General features: G+C 45.2%; 1 protein-coding gene across 2 annotated transcripts in view; it reads left to right on the forward strand.

The window, feature by feature from the left end:
• STK4 (serine/threonine kinase 4) overlaps positions 1-17,517 on the forward strand; it is an 85,337-nt gene extending 67,820 nt beyond the window's left edge. The window contains exon 11 of one of the 2 annotated variants that reach the window (XM_065891806.1): positions 16,956-17,517. In XM_065891806.1, the coding sequence (XP_065747878.1) occupies positions 16,956-17,114 (159 nt within the window). In that variant the 3' untranslated portion in view covers positions 17,115-17,517. Of the gene's footprint in view, positions 1-3,628; positions 3,713-16,955 lie in introns of those variants that run through there. The other variant, XM_065891807.1, reaches the window with a different exon arrangement.
• The last annotated feature ends 7,882 nt before the right edge of the window (positions 17,518-25,399 follow it).

Genomic DNA, 25,399 nt, shown 5'->3' on the forward strand with positions numbered 1-25,399 from the left:
TACAGTTATATAGAAGGTATGTGATTTGGAGGATTTCGCCTTCTTTCATTCGCACGACCTCTCCTCCCATCTCAGTTTTCTTCTTGTGGAAAATGAAAATCCCACAGGATAAGCCTTATTCCCTGACTACTGGCCTTCCACCCATCCGTGCCTTCCCCTTCTCCTGGCTACCTTCTGTTTCTGGGCCTGTTCAACGAGGCAGAATGACCGTAGCCTCAAGGAAACGTGTAGACGAGATGACCTTTAAGGTTTTGTCTTATCCTGGGAGCCAGTGATGCTGCATCAATGAACTCTTTTGTAGCTCCTCCAGTGTGACGGGTAGGTGAGCATCCCGCATTCACAGTGAGGGGAGAGACCAGGCTGTAGTATGTACCCCGTGGCTGTGGATTACACATCTAACCCTGAGGGGCCATGGGGACTGGGGAAAGGAGAGCCAGTTTGGCTGTGGCACACATAATTTTTACAATTTGAATTACTGAAAAGGGTCTGAGCTCTTCAGTTCACCACAGATTGCACCACTTCCTGTTTCCCTGTATCAAAACTGGCCCATTGAGCTCATTTTCCTTGCCTGTGCCGGCCCCTAAGAACGGCTGCGTTTATGACCTCTGATTTAAGCAGTCCCCAAATCGTGGACCTTTAGGTGGCTTCCGGCTTTTTAATATTAAACATTGTTTTAATGAACCACCTTTGCACAATACATATGTCCTTAGGGTTAATCCCTGCAAGTAGAACACTTGGGTCAAACTATAAATTTAAGATTGTGATACCGATGGTCAAATCCCCCTGTCGTTTTGGTGTCTGAATTGTCAGTTTGTGTTATTTATCTAATTATCCTTGGAATTCTTATTTTCCTATTGATTTCAAAGAGTTCTTCATATATCAAGTGAGATTATGAACCTTTAAAGATATTTTCCCAGTTTTTAAAAACTTTATATAACGTGTCTAACTGTCCAGGTAGTTTTAGTTTTATGTGTTTTGATTTAGCAGCTTTTCCTCTATGGTTTCTGGAATTTAATGCCATGTTTAGAAGTTTTTCAGATCCCAACATTATAAAAATATTAACCCTTACTTTCTTTTAGAATGTTTCTTTTTTTTCATTTTCATTATTTATCCTCTCTGGAATGTGTCTTGGTGTAAAGAGTAAGGTCGCAATCCAGCTTCACCTTTTTCTAAACAGTTAGCCAATTTTACCTCCAACCAATGATTTTTAATATACCTGGTGAATTTGGAATCACCAAATCTTGAAGGCTTCTAATATTTAAAAGTGGCTTGTTTTTACAGGTAGCAAGTTTCCACTTCAAACTTTGAGTTTAAATATTTTTCTGCTTTTACAACCTCTGGAAAGGAGCTGTGAACAGAACACCAGACTGGTTTTGGCGTTAACTTTAAAGCATCTCAAATAGGCTGATTCTACAGAATTTGATCCAAAGCATTTCTCTGTCTTGATGCTTTTTTTGCCAAGCAAAATTGATTATTTCTGACCAAAAGGCCTTCAGTGCTGGACTGAAAAAGGAGTCAGGGGGAGCTCTTAGGCTGGTTGCAGGTTATATAATTTGGCATCAAATACAGTGCTTTTTTCTTTTTCTCCTAAGTTTCTTTCTATTCTCTAGCCTCCAATGGTCAGTGATCCTTGTTGCCGGGGACTTTATATTTGGGGGGCAAATTCAGACCCTCTCTAAGTCCTAGTAATTATAACTTTAAAATGCTTTTATTTTTGTCTTGGAAGTTTGATGAATAGGTATCTGAGGTCTTTCTTTGACAGTGATTCCCAGCTTTCTCTTGTATTGTAGAATTTAGCTGTGGGTTGAATTTGTTGTAATGGTATATTTTCACCTGCAATGGTGATTCACTCTTTCACATCGGTTCTCTTTATAGCTTTAATTAGAAATGCCTTTGGTTCTTCTAGTTTGAAACTTACTTGAGTATCTTAGTGTCTTGGCAGGTTCCTCCTTTGTAGTCATAGTCTCCTAAACTATGATAGTGTCTTTTAAAGATTTTATCATCGATGCTTGCTTTTAGGTTCACCTTGCAGGCAAAAAGGCAGATTCTGCTGCTGTGGTCGAAAGACAGTGTAGGTCTGGGTTAAAACCACCAGTCTTAGAGAAGAAAATTTCTTCTACTGTTCCTCCACCCCCAGCAATAATCACAGTTCACGTTTTAAAGTATTTGTTTCCATATTTCTTATACTTAAATTGTTGTACACAGCTGAGATCATTCTGTATATATAATATGGCATCTTGATTTTTTTTTCACTTAACATATGAGACATTTTCTCATATCATTAGAAACACCTATGAAATTATCATTCTGATGGTTATGTAATAGTCCATCACATCATGTTATTATTATTATTATTATTATTTTGCTGCATTGGGTCTTTGTCGCTGCGTGCGGGCTTTCTCTAGTTGTGGTGAGCAGGGGCTACTCTTCGTTGCGGTGCGCGGGTTTCTCACTGCTGTGGCTTCTCTTGTTGCGGAGCAAAGGCTCTAGGCGCATGGGCTTCAGTAGTTGTGGCATGTGGGCTCAGTAGTTGTGGCTCACAGGCTCTAGAGCACAGGCTCAGTAGTTGTGGCGCATGGGCTTAGTTGCTCTGCAGCATGTGGGATCTTCCTGGACCAGGGCTGGAACCTGTGTCCCCTGCATTGGCAGGCAGATTCTTAACCACTGTGCCACCAGGGAAGCCCCACATCATGTTATTTTGATTGACTTCCTCATTCTCTTTTTATTTGGTGTTTAGTATTGGGAGCTTGTTTGGTTGGAGCGAGGTTGCTCTGAGATCATTCACAGTTACTAAGCCAGGCTTTCTCTTCTTGTCAGTGAGAGGTTTAGGAGTTGAGGCTTTGTGTTTGCTTTTTTTGTTTTGTTTTGTTTTTTCATTAACTTTATTTTTTTTTACTCTTTTTATGTATAATTTTATTTATTTTTAATTTTTACATTTTTTAACATCCTTCTTGGAGTGTAATTGCTTTACAATGGTGTGTTAGTTTCTGCTTTATAACAAATTGAATCAGCTATACATATACATATATCCCCATATCTCCTCCCTCTTGCGTCTCCCTCCCACACTCCCTATCCCACCCCTCTAGGTGGTCACAAAGCACCAAGCTGATCTCCTATGTGCTATGTGGCTGCTTCCCACTAGCTAGCTGGGACACATATACAGTACCAAATGTGTTTGCTTTGTTGGTGGTATTTTGTCTGTGGAGTGTGTGAATGAAGCCAGGATTTTAAACCTCAGATGCTACTCTCTCTGTCTCTGGCCACCATCTTTCCATTCTGGACTAACTCCATGCTTGTTTACTTGTTAACCTTTCTTCGATGGGTTTCTTTTCATAATCCTGTGCTGGAAGAAAGGTGAATGGAGACCATGATTAGTCCTCTGGTCTTCGATGCTGCAGTGCCTTGTGAGTACCCAGGAGCCAGCCAGGATAAACACCAGTTGCACATTAATGGTCTTTACTAGGGTAACCACGCCGAGTGGTTCCTGGTGAGAAGACTGTCCTAAATTGTTCCTGACAAGGTATACTGTTTTTGTTTCAGATTTCTTATTTTTCCTGTAAAGCCGGGCTTTGAGGCTGAATTAATTTGTACTTGGGAATATAATGAGATCTTGTACTTTTACTGTCAGAAAACCGGCCAAGAATATCAGTCAGAAAAAGAAATATGTATCCAGAATTGCCCGGGCAACCTGCTGTTTAGATATGCTTTCTGAGAAACCACATGGCAGATGAATGTCGTCTTTGTCCCGAGCCACAGCAGCCTTGTTCTGCTGGGGAATTGAGCAGCCAAGGGAGGCTTGGATTTTAACTCAGTTATTGAAATGACACCAAGAACAAGGCTTTAGTGCCGCAGCTCGTGACCCCAGAGGGTTGTTTAGAACGATATCGGCCTGTGTGAGCTTGACACTGGTTTTCATTGCCTTTGTTTGGTTCTGAGGCAACCTGATCCGTGGCTGCTTGGCAGCCTCCTTCTTTCAAGTTCATTCTTCGTGGCCGGTTACTCTCTGTTTTTACAGTGTAGGATGGTTTTTAGCTCAACCACATGGTGAGCCAAAGAACAGAGTCCGTACCATGGGTTTCGTGAATTTGGGTGGCAGCAGTGTGAATAGGAGTAAGAAATAATTTAGATCTAGATGGATTAGAACAGAAGAGCAGAGGGACTTCCCTGGTGGTCCAGTGGTTAAGACTCCACACTCCCAATGCAGGGGGCCTGGGTTTGATCCCTGGTCAGGGAACTAGATTCCCACATGCCGCAACGAGAGATCCCGTGTGCCACAACTAAGACCCGGCGCAGCCAAATAAATAAGTAAACATTAAAAAAAAGAACAGACGAGCAGAAACGGGTCCTGAGACCTGCAAGCAATATCTTGACACCTCAGGTCCTAGGAAGGGCTGTCCCAAGGTCACTTCCACCTGGCTTCACTGAAAGCACAGGTAACAAATGGCCTATGTCTTGAATTCCTAGAAGCCATCGCCTCTCTCAATAAGCTCTTGTGGCATTGTGTCAGTCAGAGAGTGCTGGGCTTTCAGAATGGACAGGGGCCTTAGAGGGCATGTGTTCTAGTCTGGGTACGTCTCCAACAAGAGACATCGTCCAGCGTTTTCTTGACCACTTCTGGTCATCTCTGAGAAGGGGGGATTCCACGGTTGGGAAATAGTACATACCGCTGCTTTCAAAGGTCTGCCTGAAGATACCTTGTGTTTTGATTTCAGCCAAAATTTGTCCTTAAGGATCTTCTACCCTCATGTTTATTTTGATTATTCCTCACAGAAACTTTCCAGAAGGTTAGTTGGGATTATCTGGCTTTTCCGTTTTACAGATGGAGACAGAGTACGTTATCCTGCAGACCTGAAATTCTCCACCTAAAGAATCAGGTTAACAATTAGAGCTGTAAGAGTTAATGAAGATCAAATGAGATAATACACAAAAAGTACTCGATGTAGTGACCTGCTGATAGTGGTTAATAAATGTTGGGGTTTTTGTTTGCGGTACGCGGGCCTCTCACTGCTGTGGCCTCTCCCGTTGCGGAGCACAGGCTCCAGACGCGCAGGCTCAGCGGCCATGGCTCACGAGCCCAGCTGCTCCACGGCATGTGAGATCTTCCTGGACCGGGGCACGAACCCGTGTCCCCTGCATCAGCAGGCGGACTCTCAACCACTGCGCCACCAAGGAAGCCCAATAAATGTTTTTAAAATGCTGACTTATATTATAGTAATTATTACTATAATCATTATACAACAAGTTCCTTAAATCCTACCCTGTCACCAGGGCAACCCCAGGGGGGGCTTCTGCTTATCCTTCTGTCCTACCTTTCTGTATGCTTTCTTGATTTACCAGGAATAGCATTGTTAGTATTATAAGAAGGTGGGATTAGTATTATAACAATGGTTCTGGCCCCTGGAGATTTCCCTTCTTCCACAGGAGGAAGCTTCAGGAGTTGTATCAGTAGTCTGCCTTGTTGGGAGAACTGGAAATTGAGTTAACTTTTTTTTTTCCTGCTTATAGGGGAAGCAGCTTTGCTCAGGAATATCATGGTTATCTGTGTGTTCAAAGATTGCTTCATCCTCTGTGTCTCTATTAGTTAAGTACACATTTTTTCCTTTATCCTTGTGGTCCAGATTTCTTAGTCCATCGTCTTTTTGGTTTTATTCCACGTAAATCTAAGGTTTTTCCCCCCCTAGAAATCTTGATTGCATATAAGTTTTTAAATTTTTTGGCATCAAGTTTTGGATTTTAAAATTGGTAGAATATGTAGTTCCAGCTTAGTTTCATTCCCAGTGTTTGTTTCTTCTTTTTTTTTTCTTTATCAAATTTATCAGAAGTTTTCTGGGTTTTTTTGTTTTGTTTTTTTTTAGTCATTTGAAAGATTCAGCTTTTGGTCTTATTGATCCTTGCCATTGAGCATTAGCTTTTGAATTCATAAATGTATATTACCTTTTTCTACTTTCTTTGGGTTTATTCTGGGTTTTTTCCTTCTCTAATTGGATAATTAAGCTTAATAATTTTAAATCATCTCTCTTTTCTAATCTATGCGTGTAAGGCTCTAAAATTCCCCTTAAGTATCACTTGAACTACCTTCCACAATTTTTTATATGTAGTTTTTGCTTTATAAAGTCAAGTTTATTGAGGTTAAATTTATATACCATAAAATTGGCTTATTAAATTAGTGTACAGTTTGCTGAGTTGTGACGGTTGTGACGGATGTGTACAGTTGTGTAAACACAACCATAATGAGGATATAGAACATTTCCATCACCCCCAAGAGTTCCCTCATGCTGTTTTTTGTTCTGCTAGTTTTGTCTTTTCTACGGTGTTTGTGCATGGAGTCAGTCGTTCAGGGCATAATCTTCTGTGGAGGGTTCTTTCCTTTAGTGAGCTGTTTTGCAGTTCATCGTTGTTGTCACACATACCTGGAGTTGTTCCTTTGACTGCTGAGTGGTTTCGATTGTTTGGCTAAACCACAATTTGTTTATCTAGTCACCATTAGTACAGGTTTCAGTGGGAGGAAGTAAGAGTATTTTAATCCTACACTTGGGCTGTAAATAAACGTTCTCGACTCTTCTGCATTTGAAATTGCCTGGGCATTTTTCAAATTGAAACTTTTCTTCGGGGTTTGGCATTTTGGACGTTTTTCCATTAGTGAGAAAGCACGTGCTCGTGTGTGTCCTCACCGGCACCCTGTCTCCCTGTAGCAGTCTGGGTCCAGTCAGGAGATACAAACCACATTGTAGGTTAAACGGGGGAGGTTTACTACAAGGAGTTATTAATCTAAAAAAAAGACAGAAATAGAACAGAGTCACAGATACAGAAAACACACATGGTTACCGGGGGAAAGGGGGGGAGGGATAAACTGGGAGATTGGGATTGACACATACACACTACTATATGTAAAATAGATAACTAATAAGGACCTACTGTATAGCACAGGGAACTCTACTCAATACTCTATAATGGCCTAAAAAAGAATGGATATATGTATACATATAACTGAGTCACTTGGCTGTACACCTGAAACTAACACAACATTGTAAATCAACTATCCTCCAATAAAAATTAAAAAAAAAATACAAGGAGTTATTACCTATGATACAAGAGGAGCTGTAAGGTATAGGGAAACTCTCTATGGTTCCCTAGGGCTGACGGAGTATCCCCAAGGAAGGACAAACTACCAGGGGTTCACATTTCAATAGAGAAGGTGGGGTTCAGCCCGTGGCCTAGCAGAGGAGTTTGCCGGTTTGGCCAGACCTGAGCTGGCCCAAAGGCTCTGGGCAGACCATCCCTGGCCCTCTGGAGTGCAGGCAAGGAGCAGCCAGTGCCATGGACGTGCATGGAGGGTCTGGGTACCGGTGGGGCCAGGAGACCTTCGGAGCCTGCAAACCTCATGGGAGCTCTGGTGTCCACGTCGACAGGACTGCTGAGACATTATTACCAGGCTGAGGCTGCACGGTCACACAAGAACCAGGTTCTGGGCCGTGGCTGGGCCACACGCCACCAACTGTCCTCACATCCACACTGCTGGCCCCAGTGCTGGACGCTCAGGGGAGCTGTCTCCTCCCTGCACTGTCCCCCCAGCCTGTCCTGAGAAAAACATCATGTACACTTCAAAGGAGAAGCGCTCAACATGCATGTTTATCACAGAGCATTACACAGAGAAGGGTGCACTCAGAGCTGAGAGGTAATAAATTGGTAACTGATACACTCTCCCTGTTCTTTTTAAAAGAAATACTATCAAGTCAAAAGCAGTACTAACTATATACTTGTGCTATTAACAGTCAGATATACTTGTGCTGTGAACAGTCAGACATTTCACAAGGGGAAAGGTTTTAAGCAAACTAGAACTTACAAAGACTATGTTTATAGACAGATATAAACATCATCTTAATCATGAAATATGCCTTCCCATGGTATATTACCGTATACATCGTCTTATTATCACCATTCTCCCCTCTCCCTGTCATTATAGTTTCCAAATTTTATGCCAGACCCCAGGTCGAAGACAGTTTCTTTCTTCATGATGCTTGCTCACTATAGAAAACATTTAGGATACAAATTTTAAAGAACAGTTTCGTACCAGAGGAACTAAGTGTTTTTAACTCTGAGCTTGGATGAGCTTACTACTGCTAGGAATGTGGTGATCATTGTTTCTGAGCCAAAAAACTAGGATACGTGGTCTTTACAAAGAATGTTTTCTGGTTTGTGATTTGATACACATTTGAAAAGTATTACCATGGCATAAATCAAATCACATTTGATTATCCATACTGATTAAACATTGGTTGAAAAGAATAAAGAACTATCTCAAAGTATCTAGGACACATACATATTAATGCTCTTATTTTTCTAAGTTTCTTAAAAAAAGATGACTTTATACAGAAGTCTGAAATCAGAAAAAGAAAAGGAAAATGGTAAAAATCCATATTGAACAGTTTTGTGGTTTGGGCAGAGTAAGTCTGACACACCCCTCTATCTAGACCTAATTTTTTCTTTTTGACACTGCAAGGAATTTAGGTCCCAAAACTTGATGGCCATTGCAGACAGATGCTGACATGCCTTGCAGATAGAACTTACCTGCTTTTGCTGCAGATTTTTTTTTTTTTCTCAAAGGATATTGTGAGAATACTTCTCTTGGGGTACTTAGGTTGTAAATCTCTGACCCTTCATTACATGGGAGTGCCCAGCAGTAAGGCTTATAGAGGTTTTATATGCTTTCCAGAAATCGAGTGCTGTTCATTACTCAGAGACTTTGTACTTTCCTTCTTGACTAGTTTTCTGTAAACATTTTGTTCTTAGACTGGATCCTATTTATGTTTGAAGATACCTTTTAATACAACCTTTATTAAATAAAGTGAGATTAATTTGTATTTCAGCCTTCCGATTTTGCTTGGGATTCTTTGGGCTTCTTCTTATTTGGTAAGATAAGAGAGAAAATAGCCTGGACTTTTTGTTACCTTGGAAATTTCCAGCCCAAGAAAGTGTGCAAAGGCACAGCTTCTAGGGATTCTTGTGTGATTAGCTCGCCCTTTTCCCGAATTATTCAGCTACATTAAAACAGCAGCTTGGTGCAGTTGGTGTTTTAGGTTTTCGTATCCTCTGAAAGATTCATATCCCGCAAGAACGATGATACTGTCGATGTCTCCCTTCAGTGCTTTCACATATCGGGAGCATCGTATTCAGCTCTATTCCTCTACTTTGCCTCCTTTAGACATTGACAGTTATTTTAGGACGTTTCATTATTCTAGGAGGCTATGTGTTTGCTAACTTCCTGAAAATTTTCCTCTCATAGTTTGGCTTCCTTAAGTGTGAAATGTATAAACCAATTTAGAGCTACTCGTAAAATAGAATTTTTCTTAAAGAGCAATCGTCAGCAGTCAAGACCAGCGTGGATTTTCCTGTCCATTTTCCCTCGCGACTTTACTGCAATCATTACACTGGTCGAGCTGTTCATTTTGGCTTTGGCACGCATGAGTCAGTTTGGAATAACTGACGTAACCTTATTTAACACAGTTATATTATGCTCTTAGGCTTATTTATTGATTACATATTTTCAAAGCTTCCGAAAAGCCCGGTGTCTTACTAGTCATTGAGGGAAGCCAATAAAAAGTCAGTATCATTTTCAAGCAAAGGCTTCAAGATTGAAGGATCTATTTCTTTATTAAATATTCATTGAGAACTGTTTTCTGCTGTCCTGACTCTCTGAAAATATATTAGAGGTAGTTCCTACTCTTAAATAGCTCCCACTTTAGTAAAAGGAAAAGGGAGTTGGGGAGAGAGAGGAGTGGGAGCTTGAGCGGGGCTGCAGGGTCGAATGGGCATCTCCTAATCCGAAGACAGGGAGGATTCTGTTCTGCAGAAGCATGGAGGCATGAAAAACCATGGCACCCAAAGGAATTTTGAGTAGCTATTAGTAATATTGATAAGTGAACTCGTAAATCCTTTCATTTACTTAACCTAATTTTATTAGCTCCCTGTACCTCATATGTGATAGTTGCTTGAAATAACAAGATTTGCATTTCATTTTTGAAAATTCTACAGTTCAGACGTTCCCTGAATTAGAGTGAGTACCCCTTCTTTGCACTATAAATATATAAAAAGGCAAGCTCTTTCTCTCAGAGACTCTGATCACAGAGATACTTCCTTCTCTCAACTGTAGTACATGTTCCCTCCCTCCCTCCCTCCCTTCCTTCCTTCCTTTCTCCCTCCCTCCCTCCCTTCCTTCCTTTCTTTTTCTTTCTTTCTTTCCTCTCCTTCCCTCCTCTCTTTCTCTCTCTCTCTTTCTCTATCTCTCTCCTCTCTCTCTTTCCCTCTCGCTCTCTTTTGCTGTACCACTTGTGGGATCTTAGCTCCCCGACCAGGGACTGAATCCACACCCTCTGTAGTGAAAGCTCAGAGTCCTAACCATTGGACCGCCAAGGAATTCCCTATTCTTCATATTATAGTAAAACCCCATTATTTAAAGAAAAAAACCCTTTTGCTTTTTGTCTTTTTGCTTATACCATTTATCAAATTACATCCTTCGTACGCACACAGACACACACACATACACACACGATTCATACTGAACCCTCTCTGGGTAGGGGGCTCTCTGGATGCAGTCTTCAGGCTGTCTGAGGCCAATCTTCTGACCCCTGTTGGAGCTCTTGTCATTATATCACTGTGCCTGCTTGAAGCCAGGTGTCTTTGTTTTACCTGTGCTTAAAGTCTACATTTCATTCCAGTCATCTTGATAACTATTTTATACACGTGCAGTCATGTTGCTTTGATTGGAATTCTGGTAACCGTTCCATGTGTTGATTTGAAGTTATCATAAGCTCAGAATGGCATTGAAGTCATAATTCACTGATAACAGTTTTGCCACTTTTCTTCCTTATTGGAGAAGCATGAGGAAGAGTTTATAAGGGACTGATGGAAACATGATTTGGCATGACCACAATTTGAATCAGAGGAAATCTCTCATTAAAATTCTCACAAGGCTTATTTAAGGAGCAAGATCTTTTGAAATTGAGTAATCTAGTGCTTACTTAATCCACACCAGCTGTGATTTGGGTGTCAGCGTCCTTGCTTTTCTGCTTGGCTATCTTCTCACTCATCTGCTGAGAGGTGACTGCATCACTGGAGAGTCTTATCTTACTGGAGTCACCTCTCCCCAGTCTTGAATCCACCCCTAGATAAAGATAAGGTCACATCAAGAAAGGGAACATATCTTTTTTTTTTTTTTTTGTGGTACGTGGGCCTCTCACTGTTGTGGCCTCTCCCGTTGCGGAGCACGGGCTCCGGACGCGCAGGCTCAGCGGCCATGGTTCACGGGCCCAGCCGCTCCGCGGCATGTGGGATCTTCCCGGACCGGGGCACGAACCCGCGTCCCCTGCACCGGCAGGCGGACTCTCAACCACTGCGCCACCAGGGAAGCCCTGAATTATTTTTTAGGGACGTATCATGACACCATTCTCATGACAGACTTCTGAGGTAAGAGTTTCTGGCAGCAGCGGAGCAGGACTTTGAAGTAGGTCTAAATCCTATACCTTGGATTGCTTGTTCACCATGGGCCTCGTTGCCAAGGCAGGATGAAACTCTCCTGTATGTTCTGATATGTTCAGTTTAGCTTGACCCTGCTGATTCAAGATGGGCTCACTGTCAGTGTAATTCCTGTGACTTGTTGCTTGTGATGAAACACCAGCCAGAGCTTCTCAGTTGTTCTCTAGGCCACTTGTGCAACTGACATGGACACGCCATCATTCAGAATCTCAGGGTTGCTAAGGCCATTTGAGAAGAAATCACTTCCCATCAGCCTTCTGGCTCCGTCCTAATGCCGGCAATCTGAGGACCTTGCTGTCGTCTGGCCCAGAAGAAACAAGCCAGGTCCATCTGATTCGGGGTTTCTCACACACCGTTCACTAGAGACGCCTCCGTGAGTGGGGCGTGTGTCCTGCACCACACTGTGAGCTCGTCAAGTTCAGTTCTTACAGCAGCAGCAGCTACTATTACTCACCTAGTTCCTCCATTTTCCAAGAAAGGACTTAAGGTGGCGGCTTCCATTTATCTACTTTCTTTCTGCGCACCGGGCGCTCTGTTTTATACTTTACCAACACCTCTAAGCCTCACAACTTCCCTTGTAGGTGAAATACTTTTGTCCTCCATTGAAAAAGCAGGCAGGTGCGGCACACAGTAAAGACTTGCCCAGGGCCATCCAGCTCCCAAAGGCAGGGCACCTGTGGAACCAGGGCCATCTGACTCAAAGCCACTGCTCTCCCCCTAAACCCAGCTGCTCCTCCAGCAGCCTCTCTAGATAAGACGGGCTTGCTTGCTTGCAGGAGAGGGCTTGCTTGAGTTCTCTGAGGAGTTCACGTCTGAGCTAAGGCCAAAAGGATAAGGAGGAACTGGCGACAAGCCATCCAGGCAGGAGGGTCATTAACTGCATAGCTGTTGAGGCCAGACAAGTGTGGCCTGTCTGACGATCTGAAATAAAGCATAGCTAGAGGGTCCTGAGCAACAGCGGTCATGAAGCTGGAGGGGATGACAGGCCAGAGACGTAGGGCCATTGTAGCCCCTGGTGAGTTGTTGGATTTTATTCTAAATGCCGTAGGCAACATACGAGCGGCTCATTTCTGTATTTTTAATTGTTTGTTGCTGGGAGATGATGGTGGCCTGAATTGAGGGCTTGGAGGCAGAGATGAGAAAAGTGGTTGGATTTGAGTTATACCAGTATTTCAGAGACTAGATCGAAGGACTGTATGTGGGCAGGGGGGTGGTGACAGAAAGGGGAAAATCGGGGATGATTTTGAGCACCTGGGAGGATGGGGGTACCATTCCTGAGATGGGGAAGACCGGGGGGTAAGGAGACAAGGTTTGGGGATGAGGGAGGATGGGACTCAAGAGTTTTAGTTTGGATGTGTTAAGGGACAGAGGTAGCCAGTAGGATCTGATCAGGGTGTGTGAGTCTGGAGTTCAGAGGAGAACTCTGGTCTAGAGATGGAATTGTGGGGATCACAGTGCAGAGAGGATGTTTCAGTCCTAGGGTTTAGATGAGACACCAGATGGTAATACTCCCTTTAGCTAGTGAAAACCGCTCAAGCTACCTATGTGGCTGGTATGAGCATTTACTCCATCAGGATGCTGGCTGCAGCAAACTGTAGAACCACAGCTGTTTTACTGCAGGATATACATTTGAAATTTATTTATGCCACCAAGGACCAGGAAGGTGAAATGCTACACTTGGCGCCAGAAAACCATTCTCTGAGCTTGTTTTCAGAAAAATCCATATCTGGATGGTGTGACCGGCTGGCTGTGTTCTAATAGGTCAGTTGTAACTTAAGCCCCAAGGGCCTTAGGGCAAGTAAATTAGTCTGAAGGTAGCTGAGGTAAAGCCAGGGTGCTTGTTGTTGCCCCCAGATTAGAATCAAGGGCAAAAGAGCTGCATAGAAATTGGAAACCTAGAAGAAGCCTTGACCAGAGACAAGCAGCGATTACTCTGTGAGAATTTCACTGCCAGGAGAAGGAGAAGGAAGGTGTAGGATCACGCTTATCAAATTGAGGGCTTATAAGAAATGCCTGAACAGCTTCTTTAGCACCTGAAGGCCTGCGCCTCCCCTCCCCGGGGGCCTGATCAAGTAGCTCTGGCTGGGGGCTCAGGAGCCTGTATTTTCAACAAGTGATTCTGATGCAGGTGATCCATGGATCGTGCTTTGAGAACCACTGAGTTTCAAAAGACCTTTGAGATCATCTAGGCAGCCCTCTCTTACAAGTGGGGAAACTGAGGCCTAGGGAGGAGGTGGTGCTTGCCTGAAGTGGCAGGACAAGTTGGCAAGCTAGTGCAGTTCCACCGACTTTCACTTCTTCATCTTGCAGTTAAGTCTTTATCCAAATGGATGGATCAGAAGCAAGCCTCTCGTCCCCATTCCCAACTCGCCTTCCTTCACTGTATTTTTTTTTCTTTTCTTTTCTGTAACACCTTCTAATCTAAGAGTCATTTACTAATTTACTGTGTTAATTGTCATATGTCTGTCTCACCTCACTAAGATGTAAGCTTCGTAAGGGCAACAATTTGGGGAGCTTTTTGTTTTTCTTCCCACTGAAGGATCCTATGTGCCTTCAGTACACAGTGCCTGGCCTAGAGTAGGTATTCAGTGAATATTTGATGAATGGTTGGATGAAAGCTATTTTGTTAAACTATACAGACGTTAACGGGCATTGTGGGAAAGTGCCAGCCCTTAGGCATTGTTAACCCAAAATAGAGTAGAATATTCTCTTTTTCACTCCTTTTTTTTTTTTTTTTGCGGTACGCGGGCCTCTCACTGTTGTGGCCTCTCCCGTTGCAGAGCACAGGCTCCGGACGCGCAGGCTCAGCGGCCATGGCTCATGGGCCCAGCCGCTCCACGGCATGTGGGGTCTTCCCAGACCAGGGCACGAACCCGTGTCCCCTGCATCAGCAGGCGGACTCTCAACCACTGCGCCACCAAGGAAGCCCTCTTTTTCACTCCTTTGACTCTGGTTTGGATCCGAGGTTACAGGAACAGCTTATTGATGAGAGATTAATTAGAGACTTCCCAATAATATTAATAATAACGATAATATAACAGCAACAACAATAACGGTTATTTTTATTTTTTTTTGCGGTACGCGGGCCTCTCCCGTTGCGGAGCACAGGCTCCGGACGCGCAGGCTCAGTGGCCATGGCTCACGGGCCCAGCCGCTCCACGGCATGTGGGATCTTCCCGGACCTGGACACGAACCCGCGTCCCCTGCATCGGCAGGCGGACTCTCAACCACTGCGCCACCAGGGAAACCCTACAAAAACGGTTATTAATAACAACAGGGATAGCTATCATTTATGGCATGTTTACTGTCCACCGAATACATACGACATGAAGTCCTACACTAAGAGCGCCACACCTATTATGAACTCGTCCAATTCTCTTTTCACCCCAAGGGAGGAGGAACTGAGATTGTCTGTTTTCCAGAGGAGAAAAGTGAGGCTCAAAGAGGGCAAGTTATTTGTCCAAGGTTACACAGCCAGTGCAGTTAGGATCTGTCCTTAACCACCAGTTACATTCAGTATTAGGTTTGGGGTGTCCTCTCTTTGGAGAAGGAATCGAAAAAGCTAAAGATGAGGCAGGCATCACCCTCCAGGGTGTCCCTGCACCAAGGACACCAGCCTCCAGGATGGTGTCAAACCACACAGGCTGGAAGGCAAGATGGATTTTTTTAGCCCGACTTTCCAGCACTTCCACACCCTCTCAAGTCTTTCCATTCTCACATTACAAAGAACCTTCCGTCTTGAACTGTGAGGCTTTTCTCACTTCTGAGACCACCTCCCTGAAGCGGACCAAGGGACATTCCTGTGGTGACAGGTCACTAAGCCATTTCTAGGGAGGCCACTGCAGTGCTTCCCTCTAAAGGGAAGAGGGGGACAGAAAGAGGCTCCTTCACCCACCTTTCGATACCCTTTCCCTGGTGAGGCTTCAGGAAGGGGCTGAGGGAGCCAGTGATTCTATAAATCTCCTGTGATACTTGAGTGAGCCTTTTGAGCTCCTGAAACACTGCCTGTTACACTGGCTGTGAGCTCACAGAATTTCTCACCACCTGCTATGGAGAATGTCGGCATTCATTCCCACCCCTGCCAGCCTGGCCTGGCCTCGCTCGGATGCAGTGAACACTCCACACATACGGCAATGGCCACAAGGCCACTTGCCCGACAGCTGCAGACACAGGTGGAAGATGGCGCCCCCCTGGGCTGTAGCCAAGATTGTGTGTTGTCACACTCATTGCCATCTTTAAGCACACAGGGCACCAGGCGCTGTGCCGACCACCCGACAGCCACGGTCTTATTTGATTCTTACAATAAACACGATGAGGCCCTGTGGTCCTACTTCTTTAGATGAGGAAGCCCTGGAACAATCAGTCCCTGGTGGCGTGAGTCTCTCACAGCATCTGCAGAGGCAGAGCCACGTTTCCAACACAGGTTGAGTTGGTTCTCAAACCCGTGCTTTTGTGAGTCTGCCTGCCCCCAATGCTGGTTAAGAGCAGGGCCTCTGGGTTTGAATCTTGACTCTGCCACGTCTCGGCCGTGAGACACTGGGCAAATCACTGAGCCACCCTCTTCCTTGGCTTGTTCTGTGACATAGGGATAATAATATACTGAAATCACAGGATTGTCATGAGGATTAAATTAATTGACGTATAATGTATGTCAAGCACTTAGTGTCTGGCGCATGGAGAGCATTGTGTAGGTGCTTGCCTTTATTATTAACTTACATATCAGGTCCTCTTTTTCCTTTCTGCAGGACGGAAACTTCATCTCAGAAGTTTCAGGGCTTCTCCAGCTAGCCCCCCGTCCCACCACCCCCACAAAGCGCTTGTGTCTGTATTCCCAAGACACTTAGGTAGATCATCCATATGAAGTGCTCACTTAGAGTGGTGCCTCCAGTAAATGCTAGCGGTGACAAGGATGACAGTGCCGAGACTCTGGGGTGTGGGGAGACGGGGGCCGGGGGAGAGCATCTGATCCTCCGCGAGCATCTGTCCTCCCTGGTGTAGGGTCCCGAAGGAGACATGGCCACCGTGCAGATGCCCACGTCACGGGTAGGACGAGAGCCAGGAGGCAATCATTATGCTGCATATACCAAGTTACTCTTACTTTAGTGCCCTAACAATGAATCCAATGTAATTAATTTACAAGAGAGGGGAGATGGAAGTCTCATTCATTAAGTTCCTGGTCAAGGAACAGTAAATCAAAGAGATTAACACTTAGAGCTCTTCCCAGGGGAATTCCTCGGCGGTCTAATGGTTAGGACTCTGCACTTTCACCGCTGAGGGCGCGAGTTCAATCCCTGATCAGGGAAGTAGGATCCCACAAGCCGCATGGCACGGCCAAAAAAAAAAGAACTCTTCCTGGGATAAGTTGTCTCAAAAAGCCACTGACCTGGATCTTGTCATGACTATACTTTGTACCTCTCTTGTAGCTGAAGAGTTGGACGGTAGAGGACCTTCAGAAGAGGCTCTTGGCCCTGGACCCCATGATGGAGCAGGAGATTGAAGAGATCCGGCAGAAGTACCAGTCGAAGCGGCAGCCCATCCTTGATGCCATTGAGGCCAAGAAGCGGCGGCAGCAAAACTTCTGAGGGAGGCCAGGCCGGCAGGGCCCCAGGCCGACGGTGAACTCCGGCTCGCTCGCCCCTCCAGCTGCCTCCGTCATCTCTCCAGCCCCTCTGTGAACTCAGGAACGCGCGCCAGTGGCCAGGGCTGCCGTGCCGGTCAGCGCGCCGCCCTGATGTGTGTATTTAAACTGGGCAGTTATATCATTTCAGAGGATTCATGTGGGTGCTTTGAAACTCAGAGTTTTCAACCCCAGAAACAGAGACTCCTAGTTGAGTGAGAGCTGGGAAAGTGTCCCATTGTCTTTTGTTTTTCTTCTCCCAGTAGCTTTCAGTGGTTCTTTCTGGAAGACTTTAAAAAATATATATAAATATGCATATATATATAAATTATAACTAGATTCCCCACATGGCGTGGTGGCATCTCTGTATAGGTACAGTTTTAAACAGTTGCCTCTTTTCTGTAAGATTATGGTACTATGGGACATGAGGGCAGAGAACACCAGGAGACTGCTGGGGGCACTCCACCCCCTGGAGCCAACCCCACCCTTTTGCAGGGATGCACTGACAGATTAGGTTGGGGCCTGTTCCTTTACCACGCTTTCAGCCTTGTGCAGGCCATCCCTGGCTTCTGGAGCTATCAGTGATGCCCAAGGGAAAGCCTTGAGCACTGGTGTTTACTTTCTGAGTCCCAGGAGAAGCCTGGCACGCTCCTTGCAAGACTGGCCTTTGCAGTTTCAACGCCTTTCATCCATCTCCACTCTCCCAACTGCCTAGAGTCACAGCAAAGACACTGCCCAGTGCCTTAAGAGGAGACGTGATCCAGCAAGGGGACAGGCCTGCCAGGAACTCCTAGCAAAGTGGAGCTGTGTTCAGTCTGCAAAAGGGAAAAGGTTTTTGAAGTTCTCATCGTCCATGTGAAGATTACACACATGGCATTTTGCTCCACATTCCTTACAGACAGGGGTAGAGGGCATTGCTTTTGAGACCCACATTCAAACATGTGACTGTTTTCTTTTTCATTTTACTGCTACGGGGTCTGGAAAGGGTAAATGAATATCAGACTAAGATTTGTTCTCCAGGAGACTCAACCCAGACCCGTAAAATGCCAGAGCTGGAAGGGACCATAGACATCATCTGGTCTAACAGAGGCTTAGGAGAAGTGACATGGCCCAAATCACAAAGCAAATTAAAGTAAGAGCTGGAATTGGACTTTGGGGCTCCTCACTCCTGCTTCACTGAACCAAGCAGCCCCTTCTTGGAGGGAAGACACTTGTGTCCGTTTTGGTGAAGTTGTTTCAGGGAATCCTGCTAATGGAAACTTGCTCTTGCTTTGTCTCTTCAGTAGGGGACTAGCTGTGAGGAGATTCCCAAGGGGAGCCAGATCGTTCAGTTTCAGCCATTCCATGAGCTCCACAGCATCTGCCGGACAGCAGACAGGCATCACACGGGCAGATGTAGGGCCTAAAGCAGATCAGAGGGCTTTGCAACAGACAGCACTGAGCCATCCCTCTGGAGCCTTGGTTCAAGGCCACATGTCACTTAGTCACACAGCCAAGAGCAGACAGTTGGGAAAGACAGCTGTCTTTTTGTTTTATAGTACCTCTCCCCCTCAGATAGGGGAGCTATGACTGGGTTGCACCTAAGGATACTGTAATTTGATTCCATTATTGCTTTTGCTACCCAAACCTGGGGATCAGTGGAGAGTCAGGGAATGTTCCTCTTCTGTGGCTGGATTCTGTTCTTTACAATTACAGCAAGTTTTTTAAAATGCAAGAGGCTGTTGTCGGTCTGCAGGGCTTGGCCAGCTAAGCAGCCTTGTGGCAGGTACAGACAACAGGACAATTCGAGGATCCCGCTACAATAATAAATGGCAGCTAGCGATCGTGACCACTTATTATACGCCAGGCACTGCGCTACGTAGGTAGGCTCTTTGTGGCAGCTCCAAACTTCCCAATAACTCTGTGAATTAAGTGCTTTATCTCCATTTCATAGATGAAGAAAGAGAGAAAAAAGTTCTTTCCCAAAGTGGTACAGGTAGTAAGTGGTAGAATCAGGATTCATAGCATCACCATGTGGGACCAGTATTTACAGGGAAAAGGAAAGTCACAAGTCGTCTTTTTTTTTTTTTTTTAATTTTATTCAAGTATAGTTGATTTACGATGTGTTAATTTCTGCTGTACAGCAAAGCGATTCAGTTATACATATATATACATTTTTTTTCACATTCTCTTCCATTGTGGTTTATCACAGGATATTGAATATAGTTCCCTGTTTATCCAACAAGTCTTTGCAAAAATGAAATGACCACTCTTCTTGCACAGACTAAAAAACTCTAGCTGGCATTCTCAGGTTGGGAAACCACTGAATTAGTCAAGTCTGACAGCCAAGTGAGTTCTAAAACCCAAAGTATGGAGCATGAATTTTCCTACACCATCTGCTGTGCTAATTAACAGTCCTGCCTCAGTTTCTCTCTCTTTCTCTCTCTTTTTTTTAAAGGATTTTGCACTTGGCCAGACAAGAGGGGAATGCCCATTATTCTCCCTTCCTAAGCTAGAGCCAAGTAAAAGAAGGTTCAGTTTTCCCCCATAAATATTCTTGGGAGATGAATCTCTATCTGAGGTTTATTTTGTTTCAAGCATGTGTGCGTCCAGCATGCTGGTCCAGCAAAGTACATTGCTTTCCAGTCTAGCTAGGCAGAGCCCTTTGGCCAAAAGTCAGTTTATTTTGGATGAGATGGATTTCCTGACAAGGTGTGTTTGTTTTCTTGGGACAGGAAGGCAGAGAAGCAAATCCTAGTCATTTTTTTCCTTGAATACTAAATTCAGGATAGGTCAGCTGGCTTCCATTGAGCCCTGCGTGTCAGTCATTGCTTGAGCATTTGTGACTCAAGCTTCCAGGGGACTCGGGGCCTCTCACTTGTTCTCTCCTAGGAAACAATGACCCAGACCTAACTGTGTCTTTTAAAAATCTCAGATTCTCCAGGAATATCTTTATTGCTTCCTCACCAGTAATTTTGAAGCAAATTTCCATTTTTCTTTTCCCTTGTCCCTTCTCCCAACCACCAGTTGGATGGACGGATGGATTGGTGCATGAATGTTTGGCTTGATGGATACATGGTTAAATAGATAGACAGACAGACACACAGACAGACCCAATACTCCAAAGCAACTTAAGAACTATAGCCTTGACTCCTCCAGACTGTAGGTTCTGATCCAGGAAACATTTATTTAGCACCTGCTGCCAGAGATGTATTATTTATACCATTTAAAATTCAGTTGTGCTTACCAATAACAGGAATGAGAGAGGTGACATCATTACAGATCCTACAGATATTAAAAGGCTAATGACAACTTTATGAATGACTTTATGCTAATAAATAAGATGGACAAATTCCTTGAAAGATACAAAGTACGTACCATACCCCACTCAAGAAGAAGTGGATAATCTGAATAACCCTTTATCTATGAAAACTTAATGGCTCTGGGTGATACACGTATTACTGTCCTCATTTGACAGATAAGGAAACCGAGGCTCAAGAGAGGTAGAGTGTTGCTCAAGGTCAGGTAGCTAGAATATGGCAGAGCCAGAATTCAAATCCAGGTCTTCTGATCCTCATTCCAGTGCCCTTTCTAGCATACCATGTTGCCTCTAAAGATTGCAGCTCCTTTTTTACCGGAAAATTGTTCCTGCCCAGTCCACATCCTCTCACCCCATCCTTTCTTAAGCACTATGTCTGTATTTTCACCAGGATTATAGTCATTGTATTTGGAATCCATGTTCTTTTTTGTGTTTGGAAAAAGAAAATCTCTTCTACCAGCTTGCACTCAGACCAACTTGGAAAAAAAAAAAACTTAAATGCTGTTGCAGACGTACAACTTAAAAATGTGAAGTTTGTAGCTTTAACTTTTTGTAACAAAAACTAATAACACTGGCTTAAGAGCCGACTTGAAATGCTATTTTATAAAGTTTGGATGTAAATAACCAATCGAGGTCAGCAGTTTGTATATGTATGAGACATAGCTTCCTCCACTGCCTTTTTTTAAAAAAAATTGAGATGCTTCCTATGTGCTTTTATGTTAGAATTGTTGTTCTCCCTCCTTCCTCCTTCCTCCACCTTGTCACCTTTGTTTTAAATAAACTGTCATTTGGACCAGAGTCTATCCTCTTTTTAAAAACGAGAGCCTCCATCTATAGCCTGGATGATGGTATTGTGAAACTTTGTGACATCAACTCTGTGGTGTGTTTATTCTGGAATCCAAAGCCAGGGGAGAGGTAGGTGGCGTAGGAAGTAAACTTTTGTTGGACACCTACTGTGTGCCAGGCACTGAGCTGATTGTCAGGGAGTTAAAGATGAACTAGGCACAGCTCTTTCAGGCCACCTGGGGAGTCGGTTCAGCCCACAAGCATACAACATTGGAAATACTATGGTAGAAGAAAGTACACAACCTGTGGACACAGGAGGGAGCAACAATCGGTTCTGCTAGGATGTCCAAGGAAGCTTTTCTGGAGGAGGTAATACATCCTGAACTTAAAATGAGGAAGAGACGGCCAGGTGGAGAAGGGGTGAGAAGTGAGGGAGATGAGGCATCCTGGGCAGAGGGACCAGCCTATTCAAAGGGTCTGGTGTGAGAGTCTGGACGTAGGATCACCTTGGCATCCTTCATCTCTGTCTGTCATTGATGAACCCAGGCCATGCACTGCCCAGCATTCAGAGGGGATCGGCTGGGTCCTGCCCATCCTTATCCAGAAACAATTCCCTAGCCTGAGCCTGGGTTCTCTTAGTCTTAAAAATTTACTCCAGGGCTTCCCTGGTGGCGCAATGGTTGAGAGTCCGCCTGCCGATGCAGGGGACACGGGTTCGTGCCCCGATCCGGGAAGATCCACATGCCGCGGAGCGGCTGGTCCCGTGAGCCATGGCCGCTGAGCCTGCGCGTCCGGAGCCTGTGCTCCGCAACGGGAGAGGCCACCACAGTGAGAGGCCCGCGTACCGCAAAAAAAAAAAAAAAAAAGAAAGAAAGAGGCCCTGGGAGATGTGACACACACACAGAGGAGAAGGCAACGTGACGACAAAGGCAGAGACTGGAGGGAGGAAGCCACGTGCCAGGAAATGCTAGCAGCTGACAGAAGCTAGAAGAGGCAAGGAGAGGACTCTACTCGAGCTTCTGGAGGGAATGTGGCCCTGCTCACACTTTGATTTTGGAATCTGGCCCCCAGAACTGTGAGAGAAATAAATTTCTCTTGTTTCAAGTTTGTTTCATCGCTTGTGGCAATCGGTTACAGCAGCCACAGGAAACGATACACCTTCCAATAAATTAATTTTTTTTCTTAAAGAAGTCAGTTTCTGTTGCTTGCAAACAAAGAACTCTAACTGTAACCGTTGTTCGTCGTTTCACTTATTTATTCTAATGAATTACCCTTTTTGATTAACTTAGTGACCTGCTGGATTCCTATCACTTACAACCTGTGCCTAATCCAAGACTGGAACCCGAGAATGTGGATTCTGAGTCACTCCACGTATCACCCACCATCCCCAGTCACCCAGAAAGCACACCAGGCAGCCAGCTTCACACAAGCAGAAACAGGCCCCTGGGCCGAGTCTCTCTATTTGCAGAATGGTTTTCACTGATACACGGGAGTGGGAGTGAGTTATTGCCTTTCTACCAGGGCCACACACAGCTTCACGATGGATGCAGGTCAGATGATTTTTCCCTGAGCTTTTCTCACACCAGCTCTAGGGACTCAAAGTCTGGAAGCTATCTGGCTCCTTGGTGTATGTCCAGCAAGACCACAAGGGTTGTGCATGCAGCCCTTCTGGTCTCTGTGCTCCGACCTGAGCAGAGCTGGGCCTAGAAGTTAGGAGGTGAGTGTGCAGGAGGGCTGGTGTGTGTGTGTGGTGAATTCATAGGCAACCCCTTGGCTTAGCTCCAGTCTCTGCTCCAACCTGGAGACTCAGAATCCACCCACATGTAGGGGCCTACTATGTACCAGGCCCTGTGTATGCCACAAGGCCTTTGCACATGCTGTTCCCTCTGCTTGAAATGCTTCCAGGCACCCTCATTGCCTAATTAGTTATTTATCCCTATGATGAGATAGTCACTTGCTCAGGAAAGTCTTCTCTGACCTCGGTTAACGGTCCCTGCTCCCTTACACGCTTATAGTTCCCTTTACTTCATAAAGCTATTACATACTTATGGGGTTATTGAATTAAAATCCATCTCCCCCACTAGTCTGTACACTTCATGAGTATAGGAATATATATTTTGTTCCCCACTGTATCTCTGAAACCTAGTAAGCAGCTGATAAATAGGAGGCCAGGTGGGTAAAGTAAATCTGAGACGTGGCGGGGCTAACACGGTGGTGTCTGTGTGTATGAGGAGGTGGGTGGGAGGGGGACGCGGTGGGGAACTGGAGAGCCTGCGCTTCTCCCAAAGGCATCTGAATTCTTAAAAATACTGTTCAGCCAAACGAAACACGTCTGCAGGCCACACGTGAAGCCCCAGCTTATGCCTCTTCTCAAAGATATTTGTTGAATGAATGCGTAAAGAATTTACAAGGAAGTCATTTTTATTTTTATTATTTTAGTTTATTTTTTTAAAGATTTTTTTGGCGGGGACCATTTTTAAACTCTTTATTGAATTTGTTACAATGTTGCTTCTGTTTTCTGTTTCGGTTTTTTGGCCACGAGGCATGTGGGATCCTAGCTCCCCGGTCAAACCCGCACCCCCTGCATTGCAAGGCAAAGTCTTAACTACTGGACCTCCAGGGAAGTCCCAGGACGTCATTTTTAAATCCTCAAAGAGCAAGGAGGAGGAGAGAGGCAAACTGAAAGGATCTCCTTTTCGGTCTTGTCTCTGTCCTCTTAAGGACAAGGTCTCTCTATTTCCTCTTTCTCCTCAGTGCTCCACATGTAGTAGGCTGTACAAATTGGTTGATCTAGTCAACGTTTACTAAATACCTGCTCCACGCAAAGCCAGGTTCAACCAGACAGTGTCTTCCATCTTGGAGCTCAGTGCAGTGGGACAGAGCTACAGTCTGGCAATGACATGATAGTGATGGCTGTCCCAGCCACAGTATGTGGAAAGGGCTGCAGGACTTTCTCAGCAAATAGAGAGAGGATTCAGCAGGTGAGTATAAAACATGTGGCCCCAGCAAGGATGAGAGGGCTGGACCTGGCCACAAGGGACAGGAGGCTCAAGCGTTTGCCCGGATGGTGACCCAAGGTAGGGCTGGAAGTCTGCGTCATGGGCAGAAGGGAACTGCCAAGATCAGCCTGGGGGGATCTAGGGAAGGGGGGACAGGTGTCGATACACGGAAGCTCCTTGCCACCAACACTTCAGAGCTGAGCTGGCTTTAAATCAGTGCTCCATTTGGCTTTCATCTCCCTCTGGAGCACAGATTGTGACCATCTAATAGATGGGCTGAAATGTGGAAATGGAGTAGGTCCTAGCATAGCTGGTCTAGACCTCAGGCCTCAGGCCAGGGCCCCTTCAGATTTTCTGTATCTTAAGCCAGCCCTGGGAGGAAGCTTCAGGACTATTGTTTAGCAAGTCTTGCCCATCCACTAAGGGGGCAGCCTCCTACCTAGTCCTTCCTTTAAGACCTCATCTTTGAAAGCTGACTCCTGTTGGAAGCTCCTGGAAAAGAACCACAGCTGAGGTCCAGGAGCCTACATCTGAATCCCCTGCCTGGTCGTACATCTGAATCCCCTGCCTGGTGCTTTCCCTAGCTCTAACAGAAGGTTCTAACTCTATGAACCAACTCTGGGGGTTCCACGAACCCCCTACAACCACATGCAAATTTTGTGAGGGCAGAAGAAAGACCAGCGGAAGGAACATTGCCTCGGCAGAGACCAACGAGCTGGGATTCCAACCCTGGCTCCACCACTTCTAGTTGTGCGACATCTGGGCAAGTCATTGTGCCTCTCTGAGCCTGTTTCCTCATCTGTGAAATGGGGACGATTCCCATCCTCCAACAGAGGGCCAATGTGACATGGCTAACAGACAGAAGGTGCTCAGGAATTGTTAGCGTCCTTTTGACTTTCCCTCTTTGTCTCATGCCTGCATCGTGGGTGGCTTGGAGGTTCATCTAGAAAGGTCTCTGGGGTGCTCCCCAGGCTCACAGAATCTAGGGTAACACTATGCTGGTCTGCGCCCTTGGAGGAAAGGACCCGGCCTCCAGGTGTCATTCTGAAGCCAGAGTGAGTGATACTGAGAGGCCATGCCACCAGGAAGAACTTAAGCAGGGGAGGAATCTCTGCTCTGTTTCAGCTCACTGCACGGGTGTGGGAAGGGGGGCACAGAGCCCTGGTT

The sequence above is a fragment of the Phocoena phocoena genome, chromosome 15 (genome assembly GCF_963924675.1).
Source record: "Phocoena phocoena chromosome 15, mPhoPho1.1, whole genome shotgun sequence".
NCBI classification, from domain to species: domain Eukaryota; kingdom Metazoa; phylum Chordata; class Mammalia; order Artiodactyla; family Phocoenidae; genus Phocoena; species Phocoena phocoena.